Source organism: Entelurus aequoreus, linkage group LG22 (genome assembly GCF_033978785.1).
Source record: "Entelurus aequoreus isolate RoL-2023_Sb linkage group LG22, RoL_Eaeq_v1.1, whole genome shotgun sequence".
Lineage (NCBI taxonomy): Eukaryota > Metazoa > Chordata > Actinopteri > Syngnathiformes > Syngnathidae > Entelurus > Entelurus aequoreus.
Window position 1 is genome coordinate 15,838,773 of NC_084752.1, and position 18,301 is coordinate 15,857,073.

Genomic DNA, 18,301 nt, shown 5'->3' on the forward strand with positions numbered 1-18,301 from the left:
CAACAGGGGTCCCCAAACTTTTTGACTCTAGGGCCGCATTGGGGTAAAACAATTTGGCTGGGGGCTGCGCTATATACTGTATATATATATATATATATATATATATATATATATATATATATATATATATATATATATATATATATATATATATATATATATATATATATATATGTGTGTGTGTGTGTGTGTGTGTGTGTATATATATATATATATATATATATATATATATATATATATATATATAAATATATATATATATATATATATATATATATACATACATATATATATTATGTGTAAATGTGTGTGTGTGTGTGTGTGTATATGTATATGTAAATGTGTATATATGTGTGTGTATATATGTATATGTCTATGTATATGTATTTGTCCATGTATATATATATATGTATATATGTATATGTGTATATATGTATATATATATGTATATGTGTATATATGTGTATATATGTATATATGTATATGTGTCTATATGTGTCTATATATATATATATATATATATATATAATGTATTCATATATATATATTCCTCGCGCACTAATTGACTTAAAGAGCGCACTTGCTGCATGTCACGTTATCGATGGTAAAATGCATTTTTAGACAATATGATTTGCCTGAGTGGCTAAGAGACGGTAGAAAATGGACTAGTAAGGACAAATTAAAAAATAAAAAATAAAAACAATTTTTTTTTAATTTGGGACTTCCCGCGGGCCGGATTTCGGACGCTGGAGGGCTGTATCCGGCCCGCGGGCCGTAGTTTGGGGACCCCTGCTGTACAATCTGTTGAGTAAAGTCAACTCGAATATTTTGAAGAAACCGAATGCGTTGAAGCATTTAAGTTTAATAACTTGAATCTTTTTTTTATTGAAAATAAGTTCTTAAATTTAGTTTTAATGACCCAAGTATTTGTAGTTACACTGTTAAAAGTGATTTTAGCTTTTAGTCAGAACTATTGCTGTCAAATTGACAGAACATATTGCCCATCACAATTAAATAAGAAGAGTTACGACAACTTCAACCAGAAAAAAGCGCGGTGACTCATTAAAAGCCCATAATAATAGGTTTCGTTAACTTCAGAAAGTAAGTCAAGGTGGGCATTTTAACCAGCAAACATGCGCCGGCAATGTGACGTCACACGTGGTGTTGAACCTTGAAAATCTGATAGAAGAAGTTCAACCAAAATCTTTTTAATTCAAGATTCAAGATTCAAGATGCTTTATTATTGTCATTTCTTTAACATGTACTAGACACATAAGAACTGAAATTTCATTTTCGGCACAGTCCCACTAAGAGCAGACATACGTTACAGGGAGACAAGACAGGACCGCCAACGGATCAGCCACTTACGGCGCTCCTTAAGAAAAAGGTGGGGAAAAGGTGATATTGGGAAAGGGGGGAAGAGTAAAAAATATCAGTCTAAGACTGGACCCTCGGGAGGGGGTCCAGACTGAGTCCAAGGGAAAAAACCTCACATAGCATAGCACACATAAACATGTTACATATAATCACAACAACTCGCAACAGGGGGGGGGGGATTTGGGGCCCTGGAGGTCGGCCTGCTGCTATAAAGCGCTACTAGCCATCCATAACCCCGGAATTAAGCAGTGGTGAAGGCGTTGGTTGAGGAAGCAGCGGGTGCATGCATGTATGCCCAATTAACTTGGGTGTGATGTTGAAATGTTTTTGTGGACTGGGGCCGATCTCAAAGTTCGACACCAGGTGTTGTTGAGAAAAAGGGAGGTCCTCTGGGGTGTTTATCAGAACAGCCTGTTCCTGATAGCGTCAAGGCCATTCGAGGGAGTCAAATCGTAGATTAGGATGTTGTTTTCCTCGAGCAGTCAAAAACAATGACTTGCCTGCTCTATTTGTCCATGCTGGTTTCTCTCAAATTCAATTCAATTCTCCTTCTCAGCAAACTTCTCCATGATGTGATCCATCTTGCGATTCAGTTCAGAAATCGCCACAGTCTGTGTTCCCACAGCCCGGCCCAATCCTTCCATTGCGACGAACAGCCGTTGGGCTCCTTGAGTGGCTGCCATCGTCTTCAGAATTTGACGATACACCAGAGCAATGCCCAGCCCAATCAGCAGGTGCCCCGGGATCACGGTTCCAAATAGATAGATGTCTTCCACGTCCTCGATGGAAAGGACTGAGAGGCCATTTATCCCAGGAGTCTCTCACGTACCCCGCAGCAATGGTTCCATCAGGGCAGCCAGGCTCCCCCGAACCTCTTTTCTTTTTCGAAAAGACTTTGTCAATTGCGTCGAGAGTCCAGCTGATCATATCCATGTTTGATGTTTAGATTTGAGGACAGCGCAAAGAAAGAGGCTTCAAAAAAGTTCTCTTAAGTAATCTTTTCCAGTGAACATTGCATGATACAGAAACTTGAATGAACAAATTGCGGGTAGAATTAACTGTATCCAAATGGGAGAAAAAATCTCTGTGGGTTTAAGCGGCCATCTTGTAAAGTGGCAGGCTTTACCGGCCTGGTCAAACTCAGAGGTTCCCCGCTCCATGGTTAGCGTTGTGAATGTGATGTATAATGTATGTATGCATACATATACAAATACACATTCAGGTGCAGTGTCACGCTATATAAATACCTTTACCATGTTGAGCCAACTTGACTGAGAGTTGTAGGAACTTGACAAAATATATTGAACCAACATATCTTAAAGTTTTCTCAACTAATATTTTCAAGTTCATCCTACATCTGACTGAAAGTTGCATCAACTCATGTTTTGAAGCGTAATGTATTTGACACCATAAGTTGACTCAACTTAACAAGATGACTTGACTGAGTTAGGTTAATTCAACATGTTTTTCTTTACAGTGCATGTAGGTTTAATCAATTTGATAAATGATTGTGCTGAATCCATTCCTAATACTGAACTTGAACCATATGCATTACTTAAACTCATATGCAATATATTTCAAATCAATTAGGAAAACCGATTGCCTTAAATCTCTGAAGTTGCAACTCAAGACAAATACTCAAGTAGTTGCAAACCATTTATTAAAATCAAACTGTTTTTAAGACAACATGGCAAATTCCACAGCTGCCAACTACATTACTGATACAATTCTCAGTGCTTACAAATATTTACAAAAAAGTATATAAAAAGACTCATCAAAAGTTCACATTTTCTCAATACATAAAAAATAAGTTTTATGGTGTGATAACGCGTTGGTTAAGGGCTTGGGCGGGAAAATAATCAGGGTTTGTGTTAAAATAGCTGCTGTTGTGGCCACAAAAAATGTCCATCGTCATAGCAACAGTAAACGATCAGTCACAAAACAAGATAAGGTCAAACTAATCACGTTCTTCATTTAATTTATCATGACACATTTTTATTTAAATTAATCAGGCTAACTAAAAATATGAGATATGGTGTTGACAGGAACACTTACAATGCTATAAAATCAATTGAGATCAAGCAAATTAATATAACGCATGGCAATTGTTGCACCGATAGTTAGGCAACCTCCAGATGACTGAGTCATTATGGCAGCAATTACATTTTTAACTCATATTAGTTCATCACAAAACATTATTTGTCATAGGAGTTCTGTGAGCTCAATTCCTTTATGAAGATGTGCTGTTAGGTTTTACAGTGGGCCCTGAAAATCTGTAACAAAAAAAACCCGACAACATTAAAGATGGCTGCAGACGTAAACCGACTGCCCTCTCCCCTCTTTGGAAAAACTAGTTTGTGCTGCATCAATAAGGCAGTAAAAATAACAAAGGGACACATCACACTCTGGTCTCAGACTGTTTGAACTGCTGCCATTAGGCAGACAGTATACAGCATCCATCCATTTTCTACCACTTGTTCCCTTAAAAACAAAAACTATAGCAGACTGGCAAACTTTTTTTTGTTTTGTGACCGCCGTCAAATGGGTCAATTCTGCCAAACTTTTCTAAAATGCTGTCCAATTTTGGAATGGAACAGTGCCAATGTTTTTGTTCTTGCAGTTACAGAACATTTGAAATAACAATCTACACTGTACACACACTTACCAGGATAGGATTTCACAGTACTTAACAATATGTTTTCACAGTAAAACACTGTAATCCAAATTTACTGTATACATTACAACAAATTATAAAATGGTCAAAATTACAACATCCTTGTATTTTACAGCAATACCTGTTATTACAGAGTAAAATACTGCAGAGTCAGCTGTAAAATCACAACAAATTATTGTAAACTCAAACGGATTTGTCCCTTAAAGGCCTTCTGAAATCTATTTTTTCTTTATTTAAACGGGGATAGCAGATCCATTCTATGTGTCATACTTGATAATTTCCCGATATTGCCATATTTTTTGCTGAAAGGATTTAGTAGAGAACAACGACAATAAAGTTCGCAACTTTGGTCACTGATAAAAAAAGCCTTGCCTATACCGGAAGTAGCGTGACGTCACAGGAGGAAGGGCTGCTCACATTTCCCCATTGTTTACAATGTAGCGAGAGAGATTCGGACCGAGAAAGCGACGATTACCCCATTAATTTGAGTGAGGATGAAAGATTCGTGGATGAGGAAAGTGAGAGTGAAGGACTAGAGTGCAGTGCAGGACGTATCTTTTTTCGCTATGACTGTAACTTAGGTACAAGGGTTCATTGGATTCCACGCTTTCTCCTTTTTCTATTGTGGACCACGGATTTGTATTTTGAACCACCTCGGATACTATATCCTCTTGAAAATGAGAGTCGAGAACGCGAAATGGACATTCACAGTGACTTTTATCTCCACGACAATACATCGGTGAAGCACTATAAATAATAATTAATAAATAATTAATATACCATAATAAGCATACAAATATTAAATACATAAATAATCTTTGTTTAAATAAAAAGTCTTGTTCTGTGTACTTTGTGAACACTTGTAGTTTGAACAGTCTTTAAACTGAATCATATTGGTGCTTTGTTGGATTTATTTACATAATTCCACATACTGACATACTAAAGGTTTTAAGTGTTGTACGTGCATACAAATGTTTTAAATTAGATTTTCCTGTAAGGTTTTATTTCTCCTCTTTTGTTGAGAAGAATTGTTGTACATTCTTGGGTAGCAGGTTATAGTTTGCTTTGTACATCATTTGCAAATGCACCAAATTGTTGAATTTCAATAATTGTGATTTAATAAATAAAGGGCTTGTATTTTCTCTATATCCAACATTATGTATTATTCTAATTGATCTTTTTTGTAACACAGTTAGTGAATAAAGCGCACATTTGTAGTTGTTTCCCCATATTTCTACACAGTAACTCAGATATGGTAACACTAGTGAGCAGTTAAGAATATGAAGTGATTTTTGGTCTAGAACATGATTTTATTTATTATTGACGTGTTTCTTAGTACTTTTTGTTGTATATTATTTTACATGAGATTTCCAATTCATTTTATCATCTATTATTACACCCAAAAATGTGTTTTCTTTTACCCTTTCCATATTTACTCTGTCTATTTGTATTTGTGTTTGACTTTCTCTTCTACTGTTACCAAATAGCATTAGTTTAGTGTTACTGAGATTCAAAGATAGTCTTTTTTTGTCAAACCATCTTTTTAATTTGTTCATTTCTTCTGTTATTATTTGTATTAGCTTCTGTGTTGACAAAATGCTGTTGTATCATCTGCAAATAATACTAACCTTAAGTCCTTTGTAACTTTAAAAATGTATACAAATATAAACAAATGTTTACAGTGTATACCGATGGGTGTACACTAGGGATGTCCGATAATGGCTTTTTGCCGATATCCGATATTCCGATATTGTCCAACTCTTAATTACCGATACCGATATCAACCGATACCGATATATACAGTCATGGAATTAACACATTACTATGCCTAATTTGGACAACCAGGTATGGTGAAGATAAGGTCCTTTTTAAAAAAATTATAAAATAAGATAAATAAATTAAAAACATTTTCTTGAATAAAAAAGAAAGTAAAACAATATAAAAACAGTTACATAGAAACTAGTAATTCATGAAAATTAGTAAAATTAACTGTTAAAGGTTAGTACTATTAGTGGACCAGCAGCACGCACAATCATGTGTGCTTACGGACTGTATCCCTTGCAGACTGTATTGTTATATATTGATATATAATGTAGGAACCAGAATATTAATAACAGAAAGAAACAACCCTTTTGTGTGAATGAGTGTAAATGGGGGAGGGAGGTTTTTTGGGTTGGTGCACTAATTGTAAGTGTATCTTGTTTTTTATGTTGATTTAATTAAAAAAAATAAAAATAAATAAAAAATAATAATCAAAAACCGATACCGAAAAAAAAAAACCGATACCGATAATTTCCGATATTACATTTTAAAGCATTTATCTCTAGTGTACACTGTAAAAAAGTCAGTAGATCAGACCGTGACAACAAGTATTGTAGATTTTACGGTAAGAACGTAACAGTTCATTTGCCAAAATTTTGCAGTAAAAATAACAGTGGTACTGTTTTTCAATTTATAGTAGTGCACTGACAAAAATAAATGTTCAGTTCAGTTCAGTTCAGTTTCGGTTTATTTTGAACATGCATACAATACAATGTAACGCAGCACAAATTTCCAGTTGTTTCATTCGTCGGCGATCAATCGAAACGAGTATGATTGTCCTCCTGTTGGTGGGTCTGCGCGTGGAATCTTTTAAAGTGGGAGACTGGTGCACAGACAGCCACCACACTGTCCTTGGCAAAGAGAAGGCCAGGGTCCAATGGCATGGAGACCAAGACAATTGGGGACCCATCTTTGCTGCAGCCTTCTTCCGCCTTTGTGACCGTCGCGGAGCTTCTCTGCAACCATCATCCACCAACTCCGCCGTTGAGGTCTTTTACGACGAGGGAGACGCACGGACTCCAACGTCACTTCTTCGCTGTGGGGAGCTGTATCAAGGGAAACCCAGGACGACCGGCACATCCTCACAGCTGCAGGAGGCAGCTGGAGCTCCGATCTGTCGGAGGACCGCCTATGGTGCGCCTACCAGCACTTGCTTTTCTCTCAGGGTGTGCTCCCCTAGCCTTTTGTCTTCCCAGACTAACCCACAAGGCAGCAGGGCAGTGATTGGGAGATGCCAGGGCGTGTCCACAAAGTGGGCTTGTGCATCACGCCTCTGGGGACCACTGCAGCTCAGAGATCCCCTGCCACGTTTGCCTTGGGCCGCGGGGCCCTAGTTACCGCGTCTGGCCACGTGGAGGCCTGACAGGAGTCTTGGTGAAGGAGTGGCTGTGTACTGGCAGGAGAAGACTGACGCACAATGCTTGTCCTCCGTTCACCACAAGGGATAGCCAGCGGCAGTGTCTGTAAGCAAGAGGTTAGCAAGCATGTGGGAAGTAGACATGCAACCTTCCCTTTAACTACTGCACTTGACGCATCACAACACCCTGTAGGCTGGGCCCACACACACACACACACACACACACACACACACACACACACACACACACACACACACTCACACACACACACACACACACACACACACACACACACACACACACACACACACACACACACACACACACACACACACACACACACACACACACACACACACACACACACACACAAATAGTTGTTTCATTACAGCACGTCCGAAAAGGAGTAGGAAGAAGCTGAGTTTATCTAATCCTACCCTTTTTCATACCAGCAATTTTGTCCTATTTCCTTGTTCTCTGTAACAGAACAGTGAACAAATAAATAATAAATACATACATAATCTTTGTCTCAAACTAAAAAAAAAGGTTTCATAATTCTTGTTCTGTGTACTTTGTGAACACTTGTAGTTTGAACAATCTCTTAAACTGAATCATATTGGTGCTTGGTTGGATTTATTTGCTTAATCCAGTCCATAATTTAATTCCACATACTGATATACTAAAGGTTTTAAGTGTTGTACGTGCATACAAATGTTTTAAATGAGATTTTCCTCTAAGGTTATATTTCTCCTCTTTTGTTGAGAAGAATTGTTGTACATTCTTGGGTAGCAGGTTATAGTTGGATTTGTACATAATTTTAGCTGTTGAATTTCAATATTTGTGATTCAATAAATAAAGGGTTGGTATGTTCTCTATATCCAACATTATGTATTATTGTAATCGATCTTTTTTGTAACACCATTAGTGAATGAAGTGTACATTTGTAGTTATTTCCCCATATTTCTGCACAATAACTCAGATGTGGTAACACTAGCGAGCAGTAGAGAATATGAAGTGATTTTTGGTCTAGAACATGTTTTGCTTTATTCATTATTGAGGTGTTTCTTGCTACTTTATGTTGTATATTTTTATATGAGTTTTCCAGTTCAATTTATCATTTAAGATTTTTCTGTAAAAACTGTCAGTTCAGCCACCAAAATATTATCTTAAAAATAACAATGGCACCGTTTTTCAATTCACAGCAATGCACTGTAAAAAAAGGGCCATATATTTTACGGTAAAAAAAAATAAAAAAAATGCGGCTGCCATCACCAGAATTTCAACGTAAAAACAACAATTGTACAATTTTTTAATTTGAAATAAAACACTGCATTTTACAATAAAAATCTAGTGACTGAGCTGCTAGTTTTTTTTTTACCATAAAAGCTATAAAAAATGTTTACAGACTAACTAGTTGCCAGCCATTGAACCTGATACGTTAGATTTATACTGGTGGTATAAGCTTAATTACTCACTGGTGGTGCTGGTACATGGAAAACATCTGTTCTGGGGGCCGATGGCACATTTTCACTTTGGCACTTAGAGGCAAGAAGTTTGGGCACCCCTGCTTATTAATTAAAATCACAGCACTACAGTTACAACAAATTGCTGTAAAGATATAGGGAAATCAATTACTGTAAATGTTACTGTAAAAGTAATGGAATTATTAGCCAGCAATTATGAAAATGTTTATAGTGTTAAAGTTAAAGTTAAAGTACCAATGATTGTCACACACACACTGGGTGTGGTGAAATCTGTCCTCTGCATTATAAACATTCATTCACTTTCTTCTTTCCTTCCTAGATCTAAACTTTACCGCTGCCGGTATTTTTTTCTATATTTTTATTGTAATATTTTAAGAACGTTTTTCTTCTATTTTTGGCCAAAGTTAGTAAGTTGTCTTTATTTTTTAGTTTTAATGCCATGATTTTAATTGTCCGGCCCGCGTGTGCACAGATTTTCCTCCATGCATGCGGCCCCTGAGCTAAAATTAGTTTGACACCATGTACACCATGCATGACATGTGAGCTCCATCTAGAGGTTCGCCAAATAATTGTTTAATCAAAGTACAGTGTTTTATTTTCCCATATTCAAAAATACATTTTACTGTTCAAACTGTGTGTAATGTTACAGTGGCCAAAAATATTAAATATACTTGTTGGATAAAACCTCTGTGTTGTTTTTAATTAATACTTAGGCCTACTACACTACTGTATTTTATTGTTGCTCATTATGGTGGTACTTAGAAAGTTAAGTGTTTTCTGAGGTGGCACTTGGTGAAAAAAGTTTGAGAACCACTGATGTAGATGGACAGTATTGTACATAAATTATTGAAATTAAAAGTGAGCTCATTAACAACTAGAAGAGGCAATTCCTGAAGGAATTGCGTGTGAATGCTCCAATGCTGAAATTGTACTGAAATGCTGAAAGAATGTAGTATGAATGTAAAAATAAATTGAATGTTGAAATGGTTTGGTTGTTGAAGAGCTGACGCTGAACTGAAATGCTAATGGAATGTAGGATGAATGTAGAAATGGTTTAAATGTTGAAATCGTTTAAACGCTGATAACGTTTGAATGTTGGAATGGTTGATGGAGCATTCACGCAATAATAGGAAGAATAAATAGATGAATTTTGGTGTAGAAAACCATAAGTGTGAATGCTTTGGAGTATTCACACAATAATAATAATAATAAATAGATGCATTTTGGTGTGGAAAACCAGAAAGCATTCACATAATAAGTTCAATAATAATAAATAGATGAATTTTGGTGTAGAAAATCATATGTGTGAATGCTTTGGAGCATTCACACAATAATGATACATAGATTAATTTTGGTGTAGAAAACTATAGGTGTGAATGCTTTGGAGCATTCACACAATAATAATAAGAATAAATAGATGCATTTTGGTGTGGAAAACCAGAAAGCATTCACATAATAAGTTCAATAATAATAAATAGATGAATTTTGGTGTAGAAAACCATATGTGTGAATGCTTTGGAGCATTCACACAATAATAAATAGATACATTTTGGTGTAGACAACCATATGTGTGAATGCTTTGGAGCATTCACACAATAATAATAATACATAAATGAATTTTGGTGTAGAAAACCATAGGTGTGAATGCTTTGGAGCAATCACACAATAATAATAATAAATAAATGAATTTTGGTGTAGAAAACCATATGTGTGAATGCTTTGGAGCATTCACACAATAATAAATAGATTAATTTTGGTGTAGAAAACCATATGTGTGAATGCTTTGGAGTATTCACACAATAATAATAATAAATAAATGAATTTTGGTGTAGAAAACCATATGTGTGAATGCTTTGGAGCATTCACACAATAATAATAATACATAAATGAATTTTGGTATAGAAAACCATATGTGTGAATGCTTTGGAGCATTCACACAATAATAATAATACATAAATGAATTTTGGTATAGAAAACCATAGGAGTGAATGCTTTGGAGCATTCACACAATAATAAGAAGAATAAATATATTAATTTTGGTGTAAAAAAACATATGTGTGAATGCTTTGGAGCATTCACACAATAATAATAATAATAATAATAATAATAATAATAATAATAATAATAATAAAGAGATGCATTTTGGTGTAGAAAACCATAAAGCATTCACACAATAAGTTGAATAATACTAATAAATAAATTAATGTTGGTGTAGAAAAGCATATAATTATTGTTTTTACGCAAAGCTGGGGGACCAAGAATGGCTCCGAGCTGCACTTTGGACTCCTCTGTATTAATTAATAATCGGACTGCCCCCTCTTATAAGAAGGAGACGCGCCCACCGCTCCGTTCTTTCTCCATCGCTGCCAGGATGAGTTACGGATCGGACGTCTTCTCCTCTTCCTCCTACCGAAGGATCTTCGGGGAGTCCCCCCGCTACGCGTCCACTCCATCGCGGACGGTCATGTCGTCGCGGGGGGGCTACCGGTCCTCCTCCGCGTCCCGGAGCAACGTGGCAGGCTTGCCGGGCGCATACGGCAGGAAGTCCGGGCGCTCCTTCGCCTCCATGCCGGTGGAGACCTTCGACCTGGCGCAAAGCAACGTCCTCAACAACGAGTTCAAAATCATCCGCACCAACGAAAAGGAGCAAATGCAAGGTCTCAACGACCGCTTCGCCATGTTCATCGAGAAGGTGCGCAACTTGGAGCAGCACAACAAAGTGCTGGAGACCGAGCTGGTGGCGCTGCGTCAGCGGCAGGCGGAACCGTCGCGCCTGGCCGAGCTGTACCAGCAGGAGATCCGCGAACTGCGCTCGCAGCTGGACGAGGCCAACGGGGAGAAGTCCCAGCTCGTCATCGAGCGGGACAGCATCGACGACGATCTGCAGAAGCTCCGGGGCAAATACGAGGAGGAGTTCCGCGCCCGGGAGGAGGCGGAGGCGACCCTCAAGGCCTTCAAGAAGGACGTGGACGACGCCACCATGGTGCGCCTGGACCTGGAGAAGAAGGTGGAATCCCTCCTGGACGAAATCAACTTCCTGAGGAAGGTGCACGACGAGGAGGTGGCCGAGCTGACAGAAATGATCCAGGCCGCGCAGGTCTCGGTGGAGATGGAGGTCTCCAAGCCGGACCTGACCTCCGCCCTCAAGGAGATCCGCAGCCAGTACGAGTCCATGTCGTCCAAGAACCTGCAGTCCGCCGAGGAGTGGTACAAGACCAAGTTCAATGACCTGTCCGAGCAGGCGACCCGCAGCAACGACACCATCCGCGCCAGCAGGGAGGAGCTGAGCGAGTTCAGGAGGCAACTGCAGTCAAGAACCATCGAGATAGAGAGCCTGAGAGGCACTAATGAGTCCCTGGAAAAGCAGCTCAGGGAGATGGAGGAGAGGCACAATGGAGAAATTGGAAACTACCAGGTAATACCATTCTAGTTATTATACAAAAAAAATTTAAATACATATATATATATATATATATATATAGATAGATAGATAGATATGATTGGTAAAATGTAGTGCTATAGTCAGCTCTGAACGCTATCCATGGTGCTGAATGTCTCCTGGGACATCTCAGCTCAGCATCTGCAAGTGACAACGCCCACGTCTTTATGTCCATAAATCAGTGGATTGCTGCACATGAGGCAAAACCATAGAACAGGGGTCCGGAACCTTTTTGGCTAAAAGAGCCATGAGAGCCAAATATTTTAAAATGTATTTCCGTGAGAGCCATGTAAACACATTTAACACCGAATGCAACTAAATGCGTGCATTTTTAAGTAAGACCGACATTTTTAGAGTGTGATAAGTATCTTATTCTTTTTAATAACATAAATATTCTGAAGCTAAGCAATAATAAATAAAATACTTCGGTAACATTTTAGTATGGGGAACATATTCTAAGTAACAAAGACTTAATTTACAGTTATTTGGACACTATGGGAACATATTCTAAGTAACAAAGACTTAATTTAGAGTTATTTGGTTAGGGTTAGGAATGGTGAATACGTTCCCAATACTAAAGTGTTGTATAATAAGGTGTATAATAAGGCCATGCAGAATAAGGCATTAAAAAGTACTTAATAATGACTAATTAAGAGCCAATATATTACTAATTTTCATGTTAATAAGCAACTAATTAATGGTGAATATGTTCCCCATACTAAAGTGTTGCCTATACTTCTTACCATTAATGCGACTTCTTGAACAGGTGCGGTAGAAAACGGATGGATGGATTAAAATGCGTGCGAATGTTTTATATTTTGAATGTTATTTTTTAACACTGCGATTACCAGTGGAATTGTTCATTATTTATCGTGTTAAGCAATGTCAGCTAAGATTTATCTGAGAGTCATCAAAAGAGCCTCATCGGGCTCGAGAGCCATAGGTTCCCCACCCATGCGATAGAATAATACCATTTAAATAAAACATGTCAGGAATGTTTGTTGTATGCTCGCAAATAAGATCATTCTTATTAACCATCTGGGGACATGTTCATTGCCTTCAAAGCAAAAAAAAAGTCATTAGGTGTGTGAAGGACATGAAAAACATTTGGATTCTTTTTTTTTTTTTACTTTGTTTTGCTTAAATTTCCCAATAACTTCAGTCCTGAACAAAAACATAACTTTTTTTTTGTGTGACTGTTTAACCGTTTTGACAGCTAAAGTTGATTCAGAGATAAGAACAAATATGAATCCAAAATGCATTTGAAAATAAAGAACGTATACGTCCTGTATGGCTATGGGGAATCGCCTAATTATGATCAGTGTATCGTACACCCGTGATACAATTGGACATTGAAAGTTTAAGATTTAACATGAAAAAAACCTCTTAGGAAAATCCTATAGTATAATGGAGAAACAAAAGAAAAGCAACAATTAACTGAAAAGATACAAAGCCAGCTTTTGTCCCCTGGCGGTTAAATAGATAACTGTGGGAAGTGGTAACTACAGATGCTCTTGAAGGTAGAAAAGCGCTATACAAGTACAACCCATTTATCATTTATTTATAACTAAACTGTATTTTTCATAGGACAACATGGTAGAATTGGAGAATGAGCTGAGAGCTACAAAGAGTGAGATGGCTCGTCATTTAAGGGAGTACCAAGACCTGCTGAATGTCAAGATGGCTCTTGATATTGAGATCGCAGCATATAGGTAAGATGATATATACATAAGAGACATTCTTCCCAAACCACTCATCTTCATTTTTCCCTGCAGGAAGCTGCTGGAGGGTGAGGAAACCCGCATAGGGACAGGAATGTCCTATTCCAGTCCGTCCATTAGTTCAGGCGGCGGGCAAAGCTACAACTACCAGTCCCGCATCTACAGCGGCGCCGGCATGGGCTCCAAGAGGGAAGACAAGGACGAGAGCCGGCAGCCGCAGAGCAAGCCTGGAGCCAAGGCCACCAACCAGGTCTACGAGGAGACGGTGGTCACCACCAAAAAGGTGGAGAAGCAGCAAGATGCCAGTGATACCTCCACCAACCAGAAAATCTAGCCTGTTTTGACCAAGCAACTCCCCTCTTCTATTAAGTTTTCATCCCTCAAAAACAAAACCAGGGTGTTTACACTCACATCACCACAGGCACCTGATAGTTTCTCATAATAATATGTTGGATTTCCCACATATGAGCACAGTAAAACATCTAGAGTAGCTTTTATTTACCCTTGAAATAACAAAGGATTGTAACTCCACTCTATTCGCCTTATTTATTCCACTTTCATTCACACATCGATGAATAAAGCACTTAGGTAGCACATGTTAGAACCGGGGTCTTTTCAAGTACACCGTTAACTAACGTCATATTCATACACACAGTAGATCATAAGCACTGCAATTCCAGGAAAGGCATGTGTGCAATCACTATGCATATGTTAGAACAAATATTCACTTGATTTGATCAAATACCGAAAGTTCAGTAAGGAAGCACACAAACGCCAAAATCCATGTTGGTGCATCAGTTCGCATGTAAGCATCCCAGACTAGGACCTTTTTAACTTCCTGAATCCCAATAATAATAATAATAATAATAGCTATTCAGATGAGCAAATATACTAATCGGGCTTATTTTGCATGGTTATATGTAGCTTGCGATTTCTGAATGAATGTCTACCACCGACCATGCACAACATCATCATAACGCAACATTAATATTAATAGGCTACTGCTGCTAATGCAATGACGATGAGAATGAGAAGTTTGAGCAATTTTGTCGCGCAGGAGGATGTATAGTAAATTCCGCAACAACAAAAAAAGAGAAAAGTTGATGTGTGTAGCTATCCATGTCTGTCAAATTTTCACACTTCATGATGACACTTAAATGTCCATGTCCATAACACTATAAGCCTGAAGACCAAACACTGCAGCAGCAAACTATAGAAGAAATGTGTTGAAAATATTACCTCTCTCTTTGTCACTTTGGCCATGACTGGATAAAAAAAAAAGGCTGTTGTAGTATGATGAGCCACTTGTAGCTTCTTTTTCTGCTTGCTCACTGCCAGCTAAAACACAGCCATGTCACTTCTTCTCTTGTTGCGCACAACCTCGGGACCGACCACGCCCTGACAAGCTGCACTCACACATCTAATGGGAAAAAAATAAAAAACGCGTGATATATAACAGATTACTATAGATCGGCTTGTTTTAATTGTGGCTTATAGCGATGGATCAGTATCTCAGTACTGTAGTCGGTGTGTATTTGTTTTTCTACGCAGTGGCATATCCTAACAAAATTTGACATTTACATGCTGGAGTAATAATGGTCCAAATGCATAATTACACTGTAGAACAAATACATTTCCAAGGGTGTCTAACAATACACTACAACATTGCCAAAATAAATGCACATAGAGCACCAGTTTCTGACGTCACATGACAAACAGTGTCAAAATGTCCAATGAAAGGATCAATATTTTGCCATAGATGGAAAACTGTAGGATATAAAACGCCTTAAAACACCAGCAGCTTTGTATCTGATCATGTGTGTGATGTGAATGATTCTGTTCAGTGGGGTGTTTCATCACTAGCATAGTATTTGCATTTATTAGAGCTTTGGGATTGAATGTAGTTGTATGCTATTCTCTTTCGACTTGCTATGTATTGCTGTGAGACACCATATCAATAAAGACTTGACATGACTGAACTTGGTTGTTTTGGTTTCTGCAGGGGATTCAGCATGAATCGGATAATCAGAAAAAAACCTATTCAAGTTTTTTCCTTACAAAATCCACATTACAATCTGCATGCTGCATCTGATTAATATTTTTTCTAGTTTCTTAAAAAGGTAGTTTCAGCCAAATTATAATAATAATTAGTTAATAACTAGTTTTTTAGTGCATGTACACATACTGAGTGTGTATGTTGGGTGACGTTAGGTATAGTCTAGGGTTGGAGCCCTTAGGAGTCTAATACTAATAATAGTAAAAACAAATAAGTTATGTATTAAAGAGATAAATGGGGCAAAAACTAAATCTTATTTAGGGCCACTCAAAGCCCGATTATGGATTTAAGTCTAAACAAGTCCAAATCTCGGGCTTTCTAATCATCATTACATCTTTGTGGGTGATAAATGTGGTGCATGAGCATTATGTTGCAGCAGTGCAGTATAGTTATGTTGCTATGTAAATGTTAACTGTAATGTGTATCATTTTGTACATCAAACTTTATTGCAGACTCCAGCGTCCAAGTAGACAACAAAATACAGTATAAAAGGCATTATCACATAATATTAAAAACAGTGCTTGTGCTTGTTTAGTAAAAGGCATCTAATAAATAAATAAAAGCAGCAATAAAAAAAATAAAAAATAAAAATAAATAAAATTTAAAAAAAAAAATATATATATATATATATATATACACTACCGTTCAAAAGTTTGGGGTCACCCAAACAATTTTGTGGAATAGCCTTCATTTCTAAGAACAAGAATAGACTGTCGAGTTTCAGATGAAAGTTCTCTTTTTCTGGCCATTTTGAGCGTTTAATTGACCCCACAAATGTGATGCTCCAGAAACTCAATCTGCTCAAAGGAAGGTCAGTTTTGTAGCTTCTGTAACGAGCTAAACTGTTTTCAGATGTGTGAACATGATTGCACAAGGGTTTTCTAATCATCAATTAGCCTTCTGAGCCAATGAGCAAACACATTGTACCATTAGAACACTGGAGTGATAGTTGCTGGAAATGGCCCTCTCTACACCTATGTAGCTATTGCACCAAAAACCAGACATTTGCAGCTAGAATAGTCATTTATCACATTAGCAATGTTAAGACTAGTTTAAAGTTATCTTCATTGAAAAGTACAGTGCTTTTCCTTAAAAAATAAGGACATTTCAATGTGACCCCAAACTTTTGAATGGTAGTGTGTATATATATATACTCAAAAAATGTGTCTACACATTACATAAAAGGCACAGATACCAGTGTTTCCATATATACAATTGGTACCTAACAGAACTACACCTAGGATTGGTTTTCTGTAGAATAAGATCATTCTCGGACCCCTGCAGTCTACATATAAACTTAAACATCAGTTTTCTCAGGGTGGCGTGGAAGGTGTTTATCACTAAGTCACAAAAAAGCTTGCTGGCACTACTACCCCTGGCCTTTCCGAGCAGGATTCTGAGACAGTCATTATTAGTGGTTAGAGTGTCCGCCCTGAGATCGGTAGGTTGGAGTTCAAATCTCAGCCGAGTCATACCAAAGACTATAAAAATGGGACCCATAACCTCCCTGCTTGGCACTCAGCAACAAAGGGTTGGAGTTGGGGGTTAAATCACCAAAATGATTCCCGGGCGCGGCGCCGCTGCTGCCCACTGCTCCCCAAGGGGATGGGACAAATGCAGAGGACAAATTTCACCACATCTAGTGTGTGTGTGACAATCATTTGTACTTTAATCTTTAATCTTAATATACAACCTGGAGTTTGCGCAAGCTCTCTTTTTTTGAACCTCACCCAGAGGGGTGCTGTGTACGTAGGGGTGCAGCAAGCTCTAAACAAGTACACCTTCACTTCATCAGAACAGTAGTGACATTTTCTCACCAGCATATATTGGTTTGGACATACAGCATTCTTCTCTGTCTAAGCATGTCAGCATCATCCTCCATCTTGTCATTGATCATGTGGCCTAAGTATTTGACATTGTTGCACACAGACAGCGTTTGACCAGACAAGTAGAAACCTGGGAAATTAAGATGTTGATTCTCCTTGGTCCTACATATCATTACCATACTCTTTGTGGCATTATACTTGATGTCAGCAGGGGTGTCAAACTAATTGTAGCTCAGGGGCCGCATGGAGGAAAGAAAAATTCCCAAGTGGGCCGGAATGGTAAAATCATGGCATGATAACTTCAAAAGAAAGACCACTTCAGCTTGTTTTCTTTGTTTTACTTTGGCCGAAAATAGAACAAGCACATTCTGAAAACGTACAAATCACAAATAATCCTCTGGACAAAACACTTCAAATTAGTTGAAAATTCTGAGGAAATTGGCGCAGTTTCATAAACACAATGAGCTTCGGCTTTGTCTCAGTGTATCTACAAAGCCAGGATTAAACTTTAAGTCACAGTCTTTCTGGGATTGAACAAAAACACA

At 37.8% G+C, this 18,301-nt stretch overlaps 1 protein-coding gene across 1 annotated transcript; it reads left to right on the top strand.

The window, feature by feature from the left end:
* Positions 1–11,058: 11,058 nt before the first annotated feature.
* inab (internexin neuronal intermediate filament protein, alpha b) lies at positions 11,059–15,847 on the top strand. The gene is made up of 3 exons (XM_062032340.1): positions 11,059–12,129; positions 13,741–13,865; positions 13,929–15,847. The coding sequence occupies exons 1-3, from the start codon at positions 11,086–11,088 to the stop codon at positions 14,206–14,208; spliced, it is 1,449 nt and encodes a 482-aa protein (XP_061888324.1). The 5' UTR covers positions 11,059–11,085; the 3' UTR covers positions 14,209–15,847.
* Positions 15,848–18,301: the final 2,454 nt, after the last annotated feature.

Coding starts and splice junctions, on each gene's coding strand:
- inab (XM_062032340.1), top strand. CDS start 11,086: ATGAGTTACGGATCGGACGTCTTCTCCTCTTCCTCCTACCGAAGGATC. Junction 12,130..13,740: donor GAGAAATTGGAAACTACCAG/GTAATACCATTC, acceptor TATTTTTCATAG/GACAACATGGTAGAATTGGA. Junction 13,866..13,928: donor ATTGAGATCGCAGCATATAG/GTAAGATGATAT, acceptor TTTTCCCTGCAG/GAAGCTGCTGGAGGGTGAGG.